This window comes from Aegilops tauschii, chromosome 3, assembly GCF_002575655.3.
Source record: "Aegilops tauschii subsp. strangulata cultivar AL8/78 chromosome 3, Aet v6.0, whole genome shotgun sequence".
Classification (NCBI taxonomy): domain Eukaryota; kingdom Viridiplantae; phylum Streptophyta; class Magnoliopsida; order Poales; family Poaceae; genus Aegilops; species Aegilops tauschii.
In genome coordinates this window covers 18,562,489-18,584,631 of record NC_053037.3, presented here as the reverse complement: position 1 = coordinate 18,584,631, position 22,143 = coordinate 18,562,489, and the positions used below count along the sequence as shown (strand labels likewise).

Below are 22,143 nucleotides of genomic sequence, written 5' to 3'. Positions count from 1 at the left end.
TGTGTGTAGTTCATTCGGTAGTTGAAGTTGGTGACGGCGATCTTGGCGCACCAGTAGTCCTTGTAGTTGAGCTAGACGTGTCGGTGCATGTAGATGGGGCACATGTGGTTGGTGCAATGCAGCAGCTACGCGATGTCCTTCTTGGGCGTGCTCATGCCGGGGGTCAGCGCCCGCTTGGAGTCACCGGCGATACGCCCGTCGCAGTGGCTCTTGCCGCCGGCATGCGCTGATTGCAGCTCGTCGTACTTGATACACATCACCAACATGGCAAGTTTGGTTGTCTCCGCATGGCCTTCCGTCGATGTAGCCCTCTACATTCTGCGTCGCACCACCATTCTAGGAGGTACCCACTCCCCCCCCCCAAAACAGATTACAGCCGGGTTTGGTAAATCCTTTGGATGGTTATCTCAATTACAGACAATTAGCATTTTTGAGAAATAGTGCTAATCTTGTTCATACATGCGACCACTATAGGTACACTGCTTTCGATTTAAAATCCGAAAATAAAAATACAAAGAATGTTGCATCTAGTTAAGGATTTGTAGGATCGAAAGTATGTCTAGAGGGGGGGGGGATTAGACTACTTGACCAAATAAAAATCTAGCCTTTTCCCAATTTTAATTCTTGGCAGATTTTAGCAACTTAGCACAAGTCAAGCAATCAACCTACACATGCAATTCTAAGAGTGTGGCAGCGGAATGTAAAACAATTGCATATGAAGGTAAATGGAGGAGTTTGAGGGAGCAAACACAATGTTGACACGGAGATTTTTTATCCGTGGTTCCGATAGGTGGTGCTATCGTACATCCACGTTGATGGAGACTTCAACCCACGAAGGCTAACGGTTGCGCGAGTCCACGGAGGGCTCCACCCATGAAGGGTCCACGAAGAAGCAACCTTGTCTATCCACCATGGCCGTCGCCCATGAAGGACTTGCCTCACTCGGGTAGATCTTCACGAAGTAGGCGATCTCCTTGCCCTTACAAACTTCTTGGTTCAACTCCACAATCTTGACGGAGGCTCCCAAGTAACACCTGGCCAATCTAGGAGACACCACTCTCCAAGAGGTAACAAATGGTGTGTTGTTGATGAACTCCTTGCTCTTGTGCTTCAAATGATAGTCTCCCCAACACTCAACTCTCTCTCATAGGATTGGATTTGGTGGAAAGATGATTTGATTGGAAAGCAACTTGGGGAAGGCTAGAGATCAATAATTATGTGGTTGGAATGGAATATCTTGACCTCAACACAAGTGTAGGTGGTTCTCTCTCAGAAAATATATGTTTGAAATGTAAGCATGTTCTGATGGCTCTCTCCACGGATGAAGAGTGGGTGGAGGGGTATATATAGCCTCCATACAAAATCTAACCGTTACACATAATTTACCGAACTCGGTGGGACCGAATCGTGAAACTCGGTCAGACCGATTTAGTTCATAATGTGACCGTTAGGCATTTCGGTGGGACCGACACGTCAACTCGGTGAGACGGATTTCATTAGGGTTATGGCATAACGTAATCTCGGTGAGACCGATTACACAAACTCGGTGAGACCGATTTTGGTAATAGACAAACAGATAGTTGGTCAGGCAAACTCGGTGGGACCGATTCGCTCATCTCGGTTGGACTGAAATGTTACGAAAGGGAAACAAAGTGTTTGCATTGCAATCTCGGTGGGACCGATCGCTCATCTCGGTTTGACCGAAACGTTACAAAGGGAAACAGAGAGATTACAATCCTATCTTGGTGAGGCCGAAAAGACTAGGGTTTCTGGCAGTGGCTATGTCAACTGAATTCGGTGGCGCCGGATAGAAAGTTTCGGTGGGGCCGAGTTTGACTTTTGGTTTGGGACATATGTGGATGTGAGAAAGTAGTTGCGGGTTTTTGGAGCATATCACTAAGCATTTTGAGCAAGAAACTCATTAAGCAACACCTCACCCCCTCTTGATAGTATTGGCTTTTCCTATGGACTCAATGTGATCTTGGATCACTTAAAATGAAAAATGCAGAGTCCCGAGCTTTGGGCTTGAACCAATCCTTTGTCCTTAGCATTTTGAGGGGTCCACTTTTCTCATCCATGCCATGCCAGTCATTGAGCTTTCCTGAAATGTTTATCTTGAAATAGCATTAGCTCAATGAGCTATATGTTTTTAGGAATTACCAAAACCACCCAGGGATAGTTGCACTTTCAGGATTACACTGGAATCATGTGAAGATATCTTCTTTGCAAGATAGATAAAGTACTCGCAAGACAAAAATGCTCCTACCTACCAGACTACATTGTCTTTTACAAAATTAATTGGAAAATTATGCCACCAGGGATAGATCATGATGCCAGGAGCAACAACAACATCAAGCACGTCGAGGCAGCGGTGATGATGGAAGAACACGGCAGAGCGGAGTTGGGCAGGTAGTAGGAGTCTGGCGGCAACATCTTGCACTCATCGCCTTTGAAGTAGATCTTGCATGGGAACATCCATCCCTGGCTGAAAGTGAAGGTGTTGTCGTCCTTGCGCATGAGCACCTATGACTGCACATTGCCAAATGGGCGGGCCTCCATGAGCAGGTCGTTGTAGAGCTTGAGGCCGTAGAACTTGCCGGTGTCATTGATGTTAACGTAGGGTAGTAGGGGCTTGTACTGGAAGCTGAAGACCTCGGTGACGTTGTTGAGGTTGGGGTGTTGTGCGACGAGCGTGCACTACGTGTAGTTCATGCGTGGTAGTTGAAGTTGGTGACGACGATCTTGACACACCAGTAGTCCTTGTAGTTGAGTTTGACGTGCCAGTGCACGCGGATGGGGCACATGTGGTTGGTGCAATGCAGCAGCTGCACGCCGTCCTTCTTTGGCGTGTTCACGCTAGGGGTCAGCACTCGCTTGGAGTCGCCGGCGATGCACTTGTCGCTGTTTCTCTTGCCGCCACCATGCGCCATGGCAAGTGTGGCTATCTCCGCATGGCCTACCGTCGGTGTTGGCCTCCACATTCTGCGTCGCACCGCCATTCTAGGAGGTACCCCCCTAATAGATTAGAGCGGGGATTGCTAAGTACTTTTGATGGTTTTCTCAATTAGGGACAATTAGCATTTTTTTAGAAATAGTGGTAATTTTGATCGTACATGCAACCAATACAGGTACATTGCTTTCGATCTAAGATCCAAAAATAAAAAAATACAAAGAAACTTGCATCTAATTAAGGATTACAATGGAATCAGTTGAAGATATCTTCTTTGGAAGATAGATAATGTACTTGCAAGACCAAAATGCCCCTCCCTACTAGACTGCATTGTCTTTTACAAAATTAATGTGAAACTTATGCCACCTGGATAGATCATGATGCCAGTAGCAACAGCAACAACATCAAGCACGTCGAGGAAACGGTGATGATGGAAGAACGCAGCGGAGCGGAGTTGGGCAGGTAAGGGTAGGAGTCCGGCGGCGGCATCTTGCACTCATCGCCGTTGAAGTAGATCTTGCGCGGGAATGCCCACCCTTGGCTTAGGGTGAAGGTGGCATCGTCCTTTCGGATGAGCAACTCCGACTGCACGTTGCCGAAGGGGCCGGCCTCCATGAGCAGGTTGTTGCAGATCTTGAGGCCGTAGAACATGGCGGTGTCGTTGATGTTGCCGTAGGGCAGGAGGGGCTTGTACTGGAAGCTGAAGACCTTGGTGACGTTGTTGAGGTTGGGGTGTCGCGCGACGAGCGTCCACTGTGTGTAGTTCATGCGGTAGTTGAAGTTGGTGACGGCGATCTTGGCGTGCCAGTAGTCCTTATAGTTGAGCTTGACGTGCCAGTGCGCGTGGATGGGCCACATGTGGTTGGTGCACTGCAGCAGTTGTGCGCCGTCCTTCTTGGGCCTGTTCACGCCGGGGGTCAACGCGCGCTTGGAGTCGCCAGCGATGCACCCATCGCTGTGGCTCTTGCCGCCGCGCCCGCTGGTGCTTTTATGGGGGGTGCACCCGCACGCGCACCGGGCGCACGGCACGATGGTGCTGTTGTAGAAGGAGGAGAAGGAGACGCAGCAGGTCGAGTACCTTGACACCAGCTGCTCCGAGTAGGTGCACGTCACCGTCCACGTCATCAGCGCCTGAGTCTTGCGGCGGTGGTCGGCGCTCCAGTACACGGTGGAGGGGACGACGGTGGCCGGGCCGTAGGTGTAGCCTAGCCCTGGGCCCATGAGCGTGAAGTTCTTGGGCAGCTTAACCGTCTTGTTGGTGGTGCCCGCGAGCCCCACGGAGACCTGGAACGCGGAGAGCGAGCCGGCGGGGTCCTGGCCGTAGGCAGAGACGCCGCCGCCGCGACAACAGTTGGCGATCTGCTGGTTGTAGGGCATGCCGGGGAGGAGGCCGATGGCGGACGGAGGGCGTGTGTGTTGGAAATATGTGCAATTTACCGAATGATTTTAATAACAGAAATACTAGATGAAGCATGACTAATATAGTAGAAATAAAACAAGTCACGCGATCTGACAGAGAGAAGGTAAATAGCATCTGCATATATGAATTGTAGCCAAACATATCTAGAGTAGATAGTAGAGCAAGGTGCATCTATGAAGTAGAACCTAACATATGTAGGGCAAACACTAGAACATGGAACTGAGGCAAGACCTCGAACAGAAAGAAGAAGAACACATACGGGATAGCAGCAGAAGAAGCACTAGACTTGGGGTCGGTGTCCTCGCCAGCCATGTTGTTGAGGAGGTTGTCAATGTCGGGGAAGAAGTCGTCTGTCGGGGAAGTAGTCGTCGAAGTCCGGGGCGTCCGTGACGAAGAATTTAGTAGTCGCGCGGAGCGCTCCCCAAAAACCTTATTACCCTTCTCCTGTACAGGAGTTAAAGAGGTGCGGCTTCGGAGGTCTACTGCCCCGACTCGCGGTGCACGCCGCAAGCCGGGATGAGGAAGACAGCAGTAGCTCATAGATTGGAACCGGTGGCGAGAGGAAGAGGAAGTTCTGGTGCGTTTCTCTGAGAGGAGCGACCTCCCTTTTATAGGCGCAAGAGAAGGAGGCGAGAGGGCAGCGACGGGAGGTGAAACGAAGAGAGGGAGGCGAAGTGAACAACCAGCAACCGAAGGGATGTGCCGTTCGCATTCAGTCTCCACTATAGCAAAAACCTTTTCAACTTCTGTGTGACCTTTTGTATACCAGTCGTGTGTGGCAAAAATTTAGACATCGGCTCGGCTCATTCCCACAACCCGCGGCGCGTCATTTGGTTCGGTTCTTAAAGGGCGAGATCCTAAAGGAATCACGAGGATGTGCGAGATGTAGTGGCTGGAGCGCCCATCCTCCATACAGGAGACCCAGGTTTTTGATCCCTGGTTGGTGCCCTTTTTCTTCCCTCTTTTCTCTCTTTATGCACCAAAGCTCTCCTCCTCCCCAGCATGGGTCCATGGGACGGCCCACGTTTTATTATTTTAATTTGTTTTTTCTTTTTTAAATTAATTCAGAATTTTTCAAAATTCAAACTTTAAAAATTTATGAGTTTTGAAAAAAGTTCATGAAATCATAAAATGTTCAAGAATTAAAAAAGGTTTAGGAAATAATGAAATGTTCGCGGATTCAAAAAATGTTGACGATTTCAAAAAGCTATTTCAATATTATAAAAAATTCATGATTTTTAAAAATATATTCAGCAAATATAAAACCTTCATGATTTTGAAAATGATCATTTATTCAACAAGTTCGTGAATTGGAAGAAAATGTCTATGTAATTTTAAAAAATGTTCACAAAAACTCAAAAACATCGCGAATTTCAAAATTTGTTGCCCAATTTTAAAAAGTTTACCGATTCAAAAATCGTTCGCTGAGTAAAAAACTGTCCATGCATTTCACAAAAAGATAAGTGGACATTAATCGATACAATTTGATCACATGGACACAACAGCCATCATTAACGAGGACGGGAAAAAAAGATAAGTGACAACATGATGGGCCACCGTGTTAAAATAGAAAAGCAGAGGACACTCATATGTCGGGGTATTAAGTCATACATATTTGGCTAGGGCGTAATACTTTTGTCTCCCGTCAACGCACGGGCATATTTGCTAGTTTGGATATAAAAATATTCACTTTTTTACTGCGGTCCAAAAAACATTGTGACGTTTGACTTTTTCCTACAAAAACTTGCGCACATATTACACAGAACTTGCATGGTTTCATAATATGCAAGTATAATTGCATATGAATTGCATAGTACTTGTGTGTATGTGTGTACAGTAATACCTCTCCACATAGCATATCATGTCAATGGTGTCGTCTCTTCTCTCTCTCTTTCTCTCTCTCTCTCTCTCTCTCTCTCTCTCTCTCTCTCTCTCTCTCTCTCTCGCTCTCTCTCTCTCTCACACACACACACAAAAGAGAAGAAAACTAAACAAAAGGGGTGACTATTTGACAAGCACCTAATTGATTTTGGCGTTCATTCAAACCTCTCTCTACCATCTGATCTAGATCCAAACGCCCAGCTGCACGAGAGTGTGGGTTGGGTATTTGTTATTCAGCTATGATCCTTGCTGAGAAGATGGAGATTATTGTTCATGTTAAACTAGCAAGGAGGCCCTCGCAAATGCGAGGGCATCATCTTTAACTATTCGCATATGTCTAAGAACTAATATTACATCAGAGAAATAAATTTATTGTGTCATGGTTATTCATATTATATGATATACGAATTTGTATGTTCCTATAACAACCGCAAATATTATGAGAAACAAAATATCACATGTACACGTGACATCTTTAATGACGTTGAATTTGTGGGTGAATCACATGATATTAGATTAATACCTAGATTTAAAATTCATCACATGTTTTTTATTACTATATATAGTTTCTTATATAATGTTTTTAACGGTGAGTTTCTTAATTATTTGATGTTAGATCGGTACACGGCTTTAGCATCCGATCATTGGTTGTCAGTACTACATCCGCATTGATGAAAGTCTATATGTTCGGATCCAAATAATTATGAGGTTCCAATAGAGTAATGGTGCTGGTGCGGACTTTTGAATTGATATAAATACGAACTTCCTTGATAAAATGAATAAAAAAATATTTCCATTAACAGATAGGATAAACATAACAGTTAGAAATTGCATTTTAATTACCTCTAATTTTTTATACATGAAAATAGTCTCCCCTAAGCAGAAGTTGGCAATTATTTTGTATGAATATTATTCTAGAAATTTAAGATAATTAATAAAGAAAATAGGTTTAACACAAATTTAGTAATATATTTTTTTCAACGGTTTCAGTACGTAGTATTACACATGGATATATAGTCAAAGTTATAGGACTTTGAATATAAAGTTTGTAGAATAGTGTCATTTAGTATCTGCATTTTCAGTAAATATCTCCCTGTTCTGCCCCACTCTTCAATCGAATATCGTGCGGTCACCTTTGTATGTAGTTATTGGTAGATAGTACTTGAATTCATATGGACACCTAACTGAGTATTCATTTTTAATGCATTACGTGCATGCATGTACTTATGATTGATGTAGGCATGATGTTAATCTCATCCATGTGATTACATGGTCTTCTCGGATAGAATGTTGTACCTTATATGTATATACGTGACAAATGATAATTTTATCATATCATGGTAAGGAAAGATTGTTCATCTCAGTCATTACAATTAAGTCCAACCATGATCAAATGGCTTATATCATAGAAAAATCATATGAATCCATGAGCCATATTTTTTGTAAGGTTAGGTGCAAAGTATTTTTTTAATGTAACACGTGAAACTATACTATTCTCCTGAACTGATATTTCCTGCATTTTCCTTCTGGTGCAACCAAACAACACTATGGTGGAATCATGTGTTTTCGATTCCTGTGGAAATAAAGATAGCATGTCATCTATCACGAATACTATAGGAAAATATATGTCATTTGGTTTACATGATAGGAACTTTTTTATCAGGTCGGAGCTAATGTATTTTTTTAGTTTGGAATGCGAAGGATAGGAGTTAATCCTATGTAGTAATAGGAATCCATTCTTGCAAACCAAAGGGTTTTAGAGGAATTTGTTTTGCATGAATCCTACACTACAAAATTCCTAGAAAATCCTATAAGCCAAAGGTCAACTTATTCGGTTCACGTGAAAACAATGCTAATGAGCTGGCTCCACCCAATTCCACATTTGTTAAAAGGAAAACTTGTTCCATCAAATTAACCTCTAAATATCATTCTTTATTTCAAGAAAAACTTTATTCATTTGTATGACTAAAACTACATGTTCTAAAGAATAGAAGAGTGGAAAAATTAATATAGAGTGAGAATTATCTCTCAATTACATTCGTAGCTCTTCGGTTATAATCTTCTCGTCTATCTGTAATTACATGAATTGGAATGATCGTATGTATGGTTCTTACTGCCAACTTCAGCAATCGGCGTTTCTTGGTCGACAAGAAATAAGAAAGTGTAATCTATATCTATGCCCAATATAAAAATCATGAGTTAGGATGTGATATTTGTCATATTAGCCATCCGAAATCAATAATCCATTTCTCTATATCTCAATATAATATGATTGTGAACAAAGTAGATCTCCTTGAAATTATACTTATTTTCTCGTAATTACTCCTGTATTTTAGATTGTTTTATGAGCTTACATATTTGGAAAAAACTGTTCATGTCCTTACTCTGAAGTTGTACATGCGTGTACGAATGTTTCAGGAAAAGTTAGTAGTTTTAGGTGAAATTGTACGGTGGTTATCAAATTCTTGTCCTTGTAATATTTTTATTTGATGTTTTTATTTTTTTAAAGCGTTCAAGACCAACCTCTAAAATAGGTAGGCAAATTTTCTAGCTTTGGCTTATATTATCAAAGTCAACAAAAGATTGTTTGATTTTGGCAATGTTAAATATTTCAATAATAAGATACGTTTGACATTTATTAAGATATGTGTATGAATGGCGGCCATGGCAACTTCGTCGCACTTCTCGCTGATGTCGTCATCCGTGATTGCTGCCACACTCAAATTGTTTGGATAATAATCTTCATCTTCACTGCCCACACGCCATAGTTGGCATCAGTCAGCATCAGATATTGAATGTGGATGTTGCGATGCGATATTACGTTTGTGCCGTCCATTCCTCCACCAAGCTGATTTGCCGTCCTTGGTCACCTTGTCGTCGTTCTTGTTTGCCTTGGAGCTACCATTGCCGGACTTGTAGTTGACCGACTCCCCGGACTCCCCGTCGTTACTCACCATCCTAGATCATCGTGACTCATACTGTTGATTTTTAGATCGCTAGATCGATTCACCCAGAAGCCAGAAGCTGCACGTGCGTACATGCAAAGCTATCACGCAAGCACACAGGTTAGCATTTTAATTGATGAATTATACCCACAGCTATAGGTGATTTTATTTTTTCTGTATTCAGCCGTGGGTGCTTAAGCTCCCGTGAGCATACGTCGGTAGCTAGCTACTTTTTTTTTTCCTTTTTTGATGGAAGTTGACCACCTACAACGCCCACGATATGCTATATTTTCTTTTTGAGGGGCGACATGCCATATTGAGCGTGCACTTCGCGCTGCTTTTGTTTATTTTTTTCCTACGGGAAGCTGCTTTCTTCTTTCTTAATAAGTACTGGAGGAGCCTCTTTTGTTGTCACGTAAGCATAATTAAAAGAACGAAAATACTAATGCCCATACGTGTGGCAGTTTTGTAACTCGCCCACAGGCGTGTCTCACCGTCCAGTCGAGTTTACACGAATCTTGACACATTGAGGCGGATTTGGCATGCCACGTAGGACGGGGCTTGCCGTGGAATTAACATGTTAGATGTCCTAGGTGTAAGGACTAAGCCATGAGGCCAGCGCATCTATGTAGTAGCTTGAGAGGGGTTGATTGGGATGAGAGACGCAGGGCGGTCCAACGCACGAGACAAGGGTTTAGACAACTTCGGGCCCCGGGAAACATCATCCGGTAATAACCCTATATGCTGTTTGTGGCTAGGTCTCATTATGCTTATGAGAGAGTCGCCGGTAAACCGGCTCTTTGAGTCTAGCCCTAGAGATTGTTTCTTGTTGCTCTTTTTTCTTTGGGGTGCCCTGCCCCTCCTTATATAAGTTAGAGGAGCGGGTTACATGTGGAGTCCTAGTAGGACTAGGACTAGTCTATCTTCTCTTACAAGTTAATTACAAGTCCGGGTCTTGCTTCCTCGTAAAGAAAATATTCGTCATCCCTTTCCTTTTAATCCGGCCCATCATAACGTGAGCCGGCCTTCTGGGTTTTAGGCCTTGTTGTCCATCTGACCCGCCCGCCGGGTTACTAATGAGTCGCCAAGATCGGCCAGGTTATCTGTGAATCGCCAAGCTCCGGGCGAGTTACTAGTGAGCCGCCAATTCCGGCCGGGTCATACCGCGGGATATATCCCCGACATTAGCCCCCAGTTTAATTTGGATTTATCCATGTTAAACTAATCTGCAATATAAACACAAGAACAAATTTGACAGGTTGTGTTCCGGGTTAAATATTCTTTGTAAGCCGGCACTTGATCATCCTTAAGTCCTTGTCATCTTCCTTCTTGTTATGTGTCCATAATCTCATAGCAAATCTCTTTAGCAGATGTATTCAAATTTTGCCAATGCAAAAAATCCAGATACTTCCTTTGAAAAATCCGGGTCAACAGGCCAGCTTCAGAGTCAATTTGCTGACATTGGTCTCTTGTTGAGAAATATTGTAAAAGATAATCCACTTGAGTCGGCTTTCAATACTCTGACTTGACAAAAATACTGGTTTTCAAATATTCAACTTATATTCAGCCGGCTTAAAGATATAAAACTTGCCGGTTTATGAGTACCAAAATTGCCGGGTTTTAAATAGATGATGCCAAGTCATAATTGTCGCCGACGCCGGTTTATGATTTTTGCAGACACCAGGTCAATCTGATTTACTCAAAACTGAGAATTTGAAAATATTTCTCCCTTATGTCCATATTACCTGTAGCCCCCAAAGGCCGGTTTAATCAGCATGAATAAGCCGGGACTTATCACCATGGCTTTAAATAAAATCCAGTTGTGTAGCCCCCATGAGTCGGCTATAGTCATAGTAGTGTAGCCGGGCCATCCTAGAATTGTCTTGAATTTTTTGACAGGAGCAATTGGCAGTCCCCAAGGGCCGGCTCATTACGATGTGATGAGCCGGGTCTTCAATGAGGTGAGCAAAAAATGACTTTGCATTAGCCCCCAAGTGCCATGGTGCATGTTGGCAGTGACATGGGACTTGCATATTTGATGTAATATCAATTTGAATAATGTAGCCCCCAAGTGCTGGGTCGTAAGTCTGCAGCGACTCGGGACTATTCTTTCCATTGTAGAATAAATCATATCCATTGATAAAAATAATAGCCATTGCGCCAAAGCGACTTTGAATACCTCATCAGCTGATAAGTCAATCCGGAGCTTAAATACTCGGCGGCTCTTGGCCGATGGCGATTTAATACGCCTTCATTGTAAGCCGGAATTTGTACAACCCGGCGGCTTATAGCCTTTGAGAAAATCAAGAATTGATAATCCTTTTGAGACACCAATTTCAATCTGGGATATTGAATTTTCACTGCCGGTTTATGTGACCTGTGCAGTAAGGGTGACAACCCAATCTTTGATACGCGCATGATTCCAATGGCGCAATTAAAAACATGCCGGCGGCTTAAAGTCCATAGCCAGGGCCAGTTTAAACATAATAATGTATAAACAATATCATACCTGTGATATTGAAATGTACTGACGGCTTATGATACCTGTGCAGTAAGTGTGATAACCCAATCCTTAGAAGCCAATGCTTCAACATAGATGATGATTGTCATAAGCCGGCGACTTATCATCGAAAATCAAGCCGGGTTTAAATAGAAACCACTCATATACACTTTAGATTTGTTCAAAAGAGCTTTCAAATAAAATCTCAAAAAATATTTGCAAAAAAGAGACTTCAAAAATTTTGAGGCTTCTGATTCGAATACGATCAGAAAACCGTCCCAAAGGGGTTAAGCTAAGATTCGAATACGATCATATAGCTCCCAGTGGCTTTGGCGCTGCCGATCAAGAGGGTACCGACAGCTATGTTCTCTTTGGTTCGAATACGACCTATGTTTGAACAGGAAGCCCCCAAATGACCTTGAGAGTTGTTTTAACGACGCTGATTCGAATACGATCCACGTCGGTTCCCAAAGGGGGTTGAGCTATGGTTCAAATATGACCAAGAAACTCCCCAATGGGCTCGGCAGTGTGCCGATCAAAAGGGTATCGACAGCTATGTTCTCTTTGGTTCGAATACGACCTATGTTTGAACAGGAAGCCCCCTAGTGATCATGAGAATATTTAACGACTCCGATTCGAATACGATCAGGGTCACACCAAAAGGGTTAAGCTAAATTCGAATACGATCAGCTCCCGATGGTCATTAAAGCAGGGTACCTATATTTGAGTTGTGCTTTGTAACAGACTCTCTTTCGTCCCTTTAATTTTCCTGAGAACTCGAACTTTGCGAGAGACAACCTCTTTTTAAACCGGAAATTTGTAAACCGGATATTAAGAGCTTCAAAGCTTTATAAGATACAAATTTACCTTGAGTCGGACGTTTGAACCGGATTTGAGAGCTTCAAAACCTTGCGGGAGAAAGATATCTCTTGAACCGGATTTTAAACCGGAATCTTTATTTGAACCGACAATTTTCTGACGGCCTTTAAAGTTTCATCAATATGGTAGCAGCCTCCGGAACCGGGTTATCATTCCCTCCAACGACCCGGGGTTCCCGAGTCATGTCACTGTAGCCCCCGAGTGTCAAGATGACTCGAGGAGTTGGCTTGAGATTTTCCATATTTAACCGTGATATAAACCGGCATAACTTGTATATCACTGGTGTTGATAGCACGATGTGTATCCACAGAAGGATGAGGTGACTGCGGCGGGTTATAAATGATCCCGTATGAGCCGTGTCAGCAACTCGCCCAATGGTTCCTTCCAACTGACTGTTTGAAGTTTAACCAAACTGTAGCGATGGCGACTTGTGCGCATGTCCATTGAGCCATCCAGGTGCAGACGGCGGCTGATAACATATGATAATTTGCTCCAATTTGTTGGAAGAAAACCGGGCTTCCCAAGTAGTGACCTGCTCATACTCAATACGCAGCTCATGCAGATAGGTGCGGCTCGGTGTGTTGATGTAGACCAGGCCGCGAGAGGCGGACGGAAAAGACGACCTCAGCATCAGAGGCGGCTCAGACAGATGAACCGGCCGCGGTGTTATAAACCGGCGCGGTCGGGCAAGTTAACCACGTCGTTTTGATGTAGTGAACAATTGTCCCGCATCAACAATATTGCAGACCAAGACAAAGATAAACTGCTCTTTGACAAAATAATATGTACCAATAAAATATATTTTAGATGGATATCACCTGATGTGCCAGGCCGGAAATAATCCGCCATGAGGTTGATGATCGCTAGGTGAAGTTGAAGTCGCTCACGGGTGAACCGGCCACGGCGTGGTAAACTGGTGTGGACGGGTGAGTCGGCCGTGACCTTTGTAAGCCGGCGCGGACAGCGAGTCGGCCACGGCGTTGTAAGCTGGCGCAGACACGTGAACCGGCCGCGAGGACGGACGGGCGAGTCGTCCGTGACATTTGTAAGCCGGCGCGGACACGTGAACCGGCCGCGAGGGCGGACGGGTGAGTCGTCCGTGGCGTCGTAAGATGGAGCGGACGGGCGAGTCGGCCGGTGCGTTTGATGTAAACCGGACCGCGATACGCGTGTCCGTGAAGCTGCGCGGCACAACCGAACATGCCTCCGTGGTGTAATACCACCCCTTTTTCTTTTAATAGCCGTCTTGCATAAAAATATTACAGGCCAGCGTAATTTGTTCTTTTAAAGAATAAAAAACGTATCAATAAAAAATTAATTGTACAGATTTCACCTGATTCGCCTGGACGATAGATGATCCGTATATAACATCTATATATATATATATCCTCCAGTAATTTCAATGATGATTTAAGCCCTTTTTGGCCGGCTTGTCCATACTGGAATATTTGCATTGATGCTTCTAATGTAACACTAGCCGCACCTTTTCTTTTTCTTTTCCCCAGGAGATGAGATGTGGGCCTTGAATACACGCACACGCAATCTTGGTGCTACTGGATTCTGGCCGATTCGCCGGTGACTACTGACCTCATGCACCAAGGCCACATGCACTGACGCGGGCCCAAAATTGATTTCTTTTCGGATTCGATCGTCTGCCAGGTAACATATGACGGCGTACAAGAGCCGGAGCCAGCGAGGGGCTTGGCGACTTGAAGGTCGAAGCGGACTTGGTGTCGAGGCCAAGGTCGTTGAATCATGGGTAATCCGGCAACAGCAGCGAAACCCACGGGGCGGAAACAGAGGCGCCTCAAGGCCGGGCGGCTCACAAGACTTGAAGCGGGCCGACCGTAGCAGCGACTCGGCACACCGGCGAGGGCGACTTGGAGGCCGCAAGGGTTGCAACGGCTCACAATCCGGCCATAGCAGAGGCGGACTCGTTCAGACGGCGACGACAGCTCAGAGGCGGGAGCAAGGCCGTGACCTAGCGGGTCGAGGCACAGCTGCAGTAGGGACGAAAACCGCGGAGATGGCAGAATCCGAGTCTAATCCGAGTCTTCCTCCACATCGTGGTTGGTTTAATTAATCCGTGTCCGGGTCGTCGCTGGTCTGGAGACCCATGTTGATCTGATCCTGTATCTGTAGTAGTCCTTGATCTCTGTGTTGGGATCGGAACACGCCTTGACGTGATGGCTTGATGGATTAGTAGATGTAGTGCTCAACTATCATTGAAGGATTTATAAATATGAAATATAGTACGTTAGTAGGTAGTGCCTCCACGTGAGTAGTACTAGTAGATTAACATGCCTTTGGTTTTCACACGATGGGAATATCACAAACATCCACGAATCGATGCCTCGGGACCTGTGGCATGTCCGATCAGCAAAATAGATGTATAGTAGAAACCGTCTCGGCGACTTGATGGTCGATAGTGTTGCAGCGGAAATTAATCAGTTTAGATGGATCGCCTCGTCGCGCATGGCAGTGCACACAGATGTAATCCTAACTCTCATCTTGATCCAATCTCGTATATGACGTCCCGACTATTCGTCAACAACATGGATCCTTCCATGCCAGCGGCAGAAAATTTCACAGAAACCACATGGAACCTGTTTGCTTGATGTGGAGCTTTCAGTTCCGGCTCTTCATGATCCGGATGATCGCGAACTTCTCGAACCCTAGGAGAGATCCCTCCAAGAACTCATCACCACCGTGCGCCACGGCCCCACGGTGGGCGCCAACTGTCGTGGAATTAACACGTCAGATGTCCTATGTGTAAGGACATAGCCATGAGGCCAGCCCATCTATGTAGTAGCTTGAGAGGGGTTGATTGGGATGAGAGACGCAGGGCGGTCCAACGCACGAGACAAGGGTTTAGACAACTTCGGGCCCCGGAAAACATCATCCGGTAACAACCCTACATGCTGTTTGTGGCTAGGTCTCATTATGCTTATGAGAGAGTCGCCGGTAAACCGGCTCTTTGAGTCTAGCCCTAGAGATTGTTTCTTGTTGCTCTTTTTTCTTTGGGGTGCCCTGCCCCTCCTTATATAAGTTAGAGGGGCGGGTTACATGTGGAGTGCTAGTAGGACTAGGATTAGTCTATCTTCTCTTACAAGTTAATTACAAGTCCGGGTCTTGCTTCCTCGTAAAGGAAATATTCGTCATCCCTTTCCTTTTAATCCGGCCCATCATAACGTGAGCCGACCTTTTGGGTTTTAGGCCTTGTTGTCCATCTGACCCGCCCGCCGGGTTACTAATGAGTCGCCAAGATCGGCCAGGTTATCTGTGAATCGCCAAGCTCCGGGCGGGTTACTAGTGAGCCGCCAATTCCGGCCGGGTCATACCGCGGGGTATATCCCCGACAGGGCTGGTGTGTGGGTGTTGGAGAGTTCGCCCACACGCCCCGCAGCACGCGGTTTGCCAGCTACGCTGTATGGGCGAACTAGTTTCTGCCCACACAACCACCACCTAGTCCACGCGCGTGTGGGCGAACTGCTTTTCGCCCACACGACAATTGTACGTTGTTGGATGGCAACTGCCGTTACCCGTACGTTGCAACTACGATTCGTTGCTACACGGCAACTGCAGTTGCGCGTACGTGGCAACCAGATAAACACACATGGCAACTGTGATTAATCATACATGGCAACTATGGTTGGACCACACGTGATAACTAGGTCAAGACACATGGCAACTACTGTTTGACCATATGTGGAAGTAGTTAATCACGCACGGCAACTATGGCTTGATTACATGCGGCAACCACCATAAATTAGACATGTCAACTATAGTTAATCAAAACAGATAGAGTTGACATGCTTTTACAACTACATTTGCCATCCAAGATAACTAAATCTGCCATCCCGGATGGCAACTAAATCGTCATCCGCAGGGTATCTAACGTAGTTGTGGTAGAACGTGTGGGCATTTTTGCTTCATGCCACACACGCGGGGATGGAGATGAGTTGTAATTGTTGGGCGTGTGGCGCAAAGTAGCTACGCCCACACGTGTGGGCAACTCTAATGTTCACCCATACACAGCCCGTGTGGGCTGCCTCCTGCTCACGGCACACACGATATGTGGGCGAATGTATAGTATACCACACATGTGGGCGTTATCGGCATCTTTAAAAGAAACATTTTATCTGCTGGACAATCCTTTGTTTTAGGGATATCTGCCGAACAATCAAGAGTCCAAGTCACGAAGGTTTTAGATCATAGCTGTTGTGGGTCCGCTTTTAGTTATAAGTATCTAAGGGTCGTACTTTACAGATTAATGAAGGGTCCATCAAATTAACGGTCAGATGTTTCTGATTAATGCGGGATTTTCTAGCTATTTCTCTAATTTTGACCCGTATTTTCCTTTTAATATATAATAGATAGATACGTGTTGAGTAATGAATGATTAGGAAAAAAAAGAAGAGAGAGGGCACTTACAAGTTACAAGGCATATTTGATCGACCGTAAAACTTGATCCGTAGCAGTGAATGAAAATCTTCTTGCGCACGTCGTATAAAAAGAAGCGCGTGCATCACGCGGCAATGAGCTCGTCGTTGTTATCCGACCAATGCATGTGCTAGCTAATAAAACAACTGACAGATAAGAGACTTGGAACCCCACCTTTGTTGCAGTAATTCTGCCCTCTGTTGCTATTTGCAGGTCGCCGGGGCTGTTCGGTTTATGACGCGCGCTGTGTGATGTCTCTTTTTCGTGCATAACTTTTTTTAACGGTGTTTTCGTGCATAACTTGCTAGTAGGTTGGTCGATTGGCCTCCACTCAACAGACGGAAGCGCAGTGCGGCTTGGATTCATAACGAAAAATCTGTAAACGCGTTGGCGATATTTGAGAGCTAATCCTATCCTATATCCTCTGTTTTGTAAGTTTCCAAGTAGTTGATCCATTTTGAGCACATGCAAGCCCTCACGTCAAATATCATCTATTGGAGATGTTCTAAGTAGTTGATCTATTTTGAGCACATTTAAACCCTCCGCTTCATCAACCATATGCAATCATTTACATTCCACTTTCTAGCACATGCAAACCTCCACGTCAAACATATGCAAGCCCTCCCCGTCATCTTTTTTTTTTCACCAACAAATTATTCCATCTCGATCCATACTCCATAGACAGAGCATATTGCATTAAAGCTAATAATTAATGAGCTGTCCGTTAAGTAATTATCTGGCAGTATAGTGCAAAGGAATCTTGGTAGTATCATCCGTCCATCAACAAACAGACCCGCCCCTCTCCAAAGCAGTGTGCGTAACAAGCCATGTGGACGCGCATAGCCCTGTCCTGCAACAAACTGCTCCTCGCTCAGCTTTTGAGCAGTGTGGGTAAGAAATGTCGAGGAGCACAGTCCACCTCGAGTTCCACGAGTGAATAATTGAATCAGTGTTAGTTGTTGTAGCAATAGCAAAAATGGATGCTATATAAACCCTCCTAGCTGGGTAAGTAATCAACACACAAACACAACACCAGCCTCATAGCAAGAGAGAGAAAGCAATGGCTGACAAGTCTTCCCCGATGATGACAATCCCCACCGACGCTGAGCTAATCCAGGCGCAAGCTGACCTTTGGCGCCACTGCCTCAGCTACCTCACACCAATGGCGCTCAGGTGCGCCATCCAGCTCGGCATCCCTACCGCGATCCACCGCCTCGGCGGTGCCGCGTCGTTGCCTGACCTAGTCACCGCGCTGTCCCTCCCACCATCAAAGGCGCCGTTCCTCAGCCGTCTCTTGCAGCTGCTGTCCACGACGGGGGTGCTGGCATCAAACGAGGCTAGGATCTACAGCCTCGTCCCGCTGTCCTACCTTCTCGTGGATGGTATACTCGTTGATGGAGATGCTAGCCAGGCAGCTCTTGTGCTCTGCTTGACCTCGCGGTATCACATGGAGGCGGCTATGGGGTTGGCCGACTGGTTCAAAAAGGATATCGCTCAACCCGTGCCATCGCCGTTCGAGGACGTGCATGGCGCGACACTCTTCGAGGAGAGTATGACCGTCCTCGACCCTGAGAGTGACAAGTTATTCAATGAAGCTTTAGCTGCCCATGACCATATGGGAATCGGCACAATATTGCGGGAATGCCATGGCTTATTCAATGGCTTGCAGTCGCTCACCGACTGTTGTGGTGGTGATGGAACGACAGCTAGGGCCATTGTTAAGGCCTTCCCTCACATAAAGTGCAACGTGTTGGACCTTCCAAGGGTGATCAATAAAGCTCCAAGCGATGGCCTCGTTAACTATATCGCTGGTGACATGTTCCATTCCATCCCACCTGCTCAAGTTGTAATGCTCAAGGTACAAACTGGTATCTCTCTACCATGTTTCATTTTTTTGCCTGCATTCTGTACCGCATAGATATTGCAAACTTGCGTCACTAGTAGGCACGTTTTTTCAGGTGTCATTATTATTTAAATGAAACTAACTACAAATGCTTATGCATAATTGCACAAAGTTCATAAACTGTTTGTCCTTGAAAATACATTGCTTGACTGTAAAGATATTTGTGCATGCCAGCTTGTTCTACACTTCTGGAGCGACGAGGATTGCATCAATATCCTAACTCAATGCAAGAAGGCCATTCCTTCTCGAGAAGTGGGAGGAAAAGTTATTATCATGGACATTGTGGTTGACTCTTCTTCAGGACCGTTATTCGAAACCCAAATGCTGATGGATATGGTAATGATGGTATGTACCAGGGGACGACAACGTGATGAAAATGACTGGAGTGCCATCTTTATGAAGGCAGGGTTTAGTGACTACAAAATTGTCAAGAAGCTTGGAGCTCGAGGTGTCATCGAGGTCTATCCATAAGTTCGTGTTGCGAATGGTGTGATTGTGACCATCTAGTATAAATCGGCGTGGTACAATAAATAAATAAATAAGCGAGGCGTGTGGTGCGTTACTATCTAATGGAGAATGCAATGTAATAAAAGTTGATAGCTAAAACTTTAAGGGCTACCACATCGCACATGTGGTAAGCAATCCAAGTTGGATGAAACGTTTGGGGCGTGGTCGCGACAAAACTAGTATGTATTTTTTTTAGGAAGTATGTGCATGAAAGTTGGTATCGAGAAGTGTTGAGGCACTCGGTGTGTATCTACGTACGTGCCATGTTTGTATACTCCAACATGAGGAGATATTATGCTTACCATATCTGTCTATTTGACGATTGGTAAATCCACAAACATGAAAAATTAAGCCCTCGGCCAGTTAGAACTCGCGATCCTAACACATAGGATGGGTGCAGAGGACATTCCACTGCGTTGAGCAGCTTCCTAAGCGCTACTAGTTAAATACATATCTATATCAAGGTAGAAAAATGAATTTAGAATTCAATAAAAAATTTCATTCGAGATGTTTGATATTTCATGTTTACCTTGTAACAGGGATCCCCCCCCCCCCCCCCCCCCCCCATCAGCAGAAAAACACGGTGCCAGTGATCCCCGGCAGCAAGAGAAACAAGAACATGTGGTAGTCTAGCAACTAATAGAAAAGACGTGCCGCCGTCATCACCCCTCCCAAGCTAGAGTTGAGAAAACTTGTTGTAGCAGACAATCGGGAATTCGCCATCCTAAGGCCCCATAGGACTAGCGCATCAAAACATCAACCGCCGTCGATGAAGAGATACGTAGATCGGAAGGATCCAACTTGAAGATACACGCAAACACAACCACCGACCGAATCATGAGAGTTTCATTGGAGCTACACCTCCACACGCCCTCTGATGATGCTAGACGAACCACCGGAACGGGGGGAACCTTATTCCATCTTCAAGGAGCTGCCATTGTCTCGTCTTCCCGAGCAGAATACAAACCCTAACAAAACCAAAAGAATTGTCTAAAAATGGAGCCCTCCTACCGGCGAAGGCCAGGATCCACCGTGCCCCCATGGCCCTAGGGCTACCGGAGATGAGGTGGACCGGCGGCGGCGCCGGTGGGAGACGAAGGAACCCAGCTTTTTTGGAGGAGGCGGCGGCAGCTGCATAAGCAACTACATATATATATATTCGCATGTCTTCTATTTTTAAGAAAAAGGGTTCCCCCCCGCTTTGTATTACAAAGCAACCAGCCGATACAACCAACGATAGGGGCTGGGGCGGAAGCAGCACAAACATGCCCAAAAGAAAGGAAAGAGAAAAAAGAAAAGAAACAAATGCCGATAACGGTGGATCGGCAAAAACGATGAAGCCTCGTGACCGCTGCGTCCACCGGAGATCGCCCACCAAGCTCCGAGACTCCGAAGTGCCGGTACCCAACAACACCTCCAAGAAGGGACGCGACGATGACGACGCTGCTGCCAAGGGTTTCCCCCGGTACACGGCGAGGAGAGAGGACGTGTAGCCCCGACGCCCTCCAGGAAGGTCCGGCGGCACCCTCAGGCACCACCGCGTCGGTGTCGGCCAAGCCAACAGAGATTTCTCCCGATCCTAGCCTCTACCTCAGGCACTTCGGAGCTCGCCGCCAGACCGACCACCACCCAGCTCCAACACGGACACGAAGCTCCCCACGTTGTCTCACCACGGCACCACGAAGAAGAGGAGCCGGACTAGGGCAATAGCACCGTCGGCATACGGGAGGGCCCTGATACGTCTCCAAGGTATCTATAATTTATGAAGTATTCATGCTATTATATTATCCATCTTGGATGTTTAATGGGCTTTACTATGCATGGGACTAACCTATTGACCCAGAGCCCAGTGCCAGTTTCTGTTTTTTCCCTTGTTTCAGTGTTTCGCGGAAAAGGAATATCAAACGGAGTCCAAACGGAATGAAACCTTCGGAAAAGTTATTTTTGGAAAGAAAGCAATACAGGAGACTTGGAGTGCACGTCAGGAGATCAACGAGGAGGGCACGAGGCAGGGGGCGCGCCCACCCCCCTGGGCGCACCCTCCACCCTCGTGGGCCCCTCGTGGCTCCCCTTACCGACTTCTTTCGCCTATATATCTCCATATACCACTAGTAGAAAAAGGGTCAAATGTCAAGCACATTAGTGCCGGTTTGCTTTTGAGCCGGCACTAATGTGTGCATTAGTGCCGGTTCCAACGGCTAGCCAGCCGCTTTCATTAGTACCGGTTCGTGGCCGACCTTTAGCACCGGTTCGTGCCACGGACCGGTACTAAAGTGAGTGGTGGCAGGATGTTGTCAGTCCGGGGCCCCTCCAGCACCTTTAGTACCCTTCGTCCACCCGAGCTCGCTCTGTTCTTCCCCTTTCCCCTCTCCTCTCTATTCTTCCCCTCTTCCTCTCGAGCTCATCACACATTGTGCCCAAAATTTGTCAAGATTTGAAGGCCCCCATCCATTCAAATGATCACAAAGGTTAGCAACTTTGTCCTTTCATCTCTCATTGCTAGATTAGCTCTTGCAATGCTTTGTATAGTGACTAATTTATGAGTTTAGTAATTTGGTAGAAAATATATGTGCTAGTATTTGATTTATATGCAATTTGTGGTCAAAACTAACACTTAGTTTGCATATGTAGGTGTGGTTTACTTAGTGCCTTCTAAATCTCCGTCTTAACCACAATCGATCGCCCGCACCGTTCCGTCGCCGGCACCACCTTGTG

General features: G+C 45.7%; 2 protein-coding genes across 2 annotated transcripts; one reads left to right on the top strand and one right to left on the bottom strand.

Moving 5' to 3' along the window:
- Positions 1-3,325: 3,325 nt before the first annotated feature.
- LOC109739084 (COBRA-like protein 5) lies at positions 3,326-4,363 on the bottom strand (the record flags this gene model as incomplete). Its single annotated transcript, XM_020298164.1, has 1 exon — positions 3,326-4,363. A coding segment is annotated over one exon (1,038 nt), but the record flags the coding sequence as incomplete, so codon positions are not given.
- A 13,653-nt stretch (positions 4,364-18,016) lies between these two features.
- LOC109739083 (flavonoid O-methyltransferase-like protein Os11g0303600) lies at positions 18,017-19,681 on the top strand. The gene is made up of 2 exons (XM_020298163.4): positions 18,017-18,876; positions 19,096-19,681. The coding sequence occupies exons 1-2, from the start codon at positions 18,079-18,081 to the stop codon at positions 19,390-19,392; spliced, it is 1,095 nt and encodes a 364-aa protein (XP_020153752.1). The 5' UTR covers positions 18,017-18,078; the 3' UTR covers positions 19,393-19,681.
- The last annotated feature ends 2,462 nt before the right edge of the window (positions 19,682-22,143 follow it).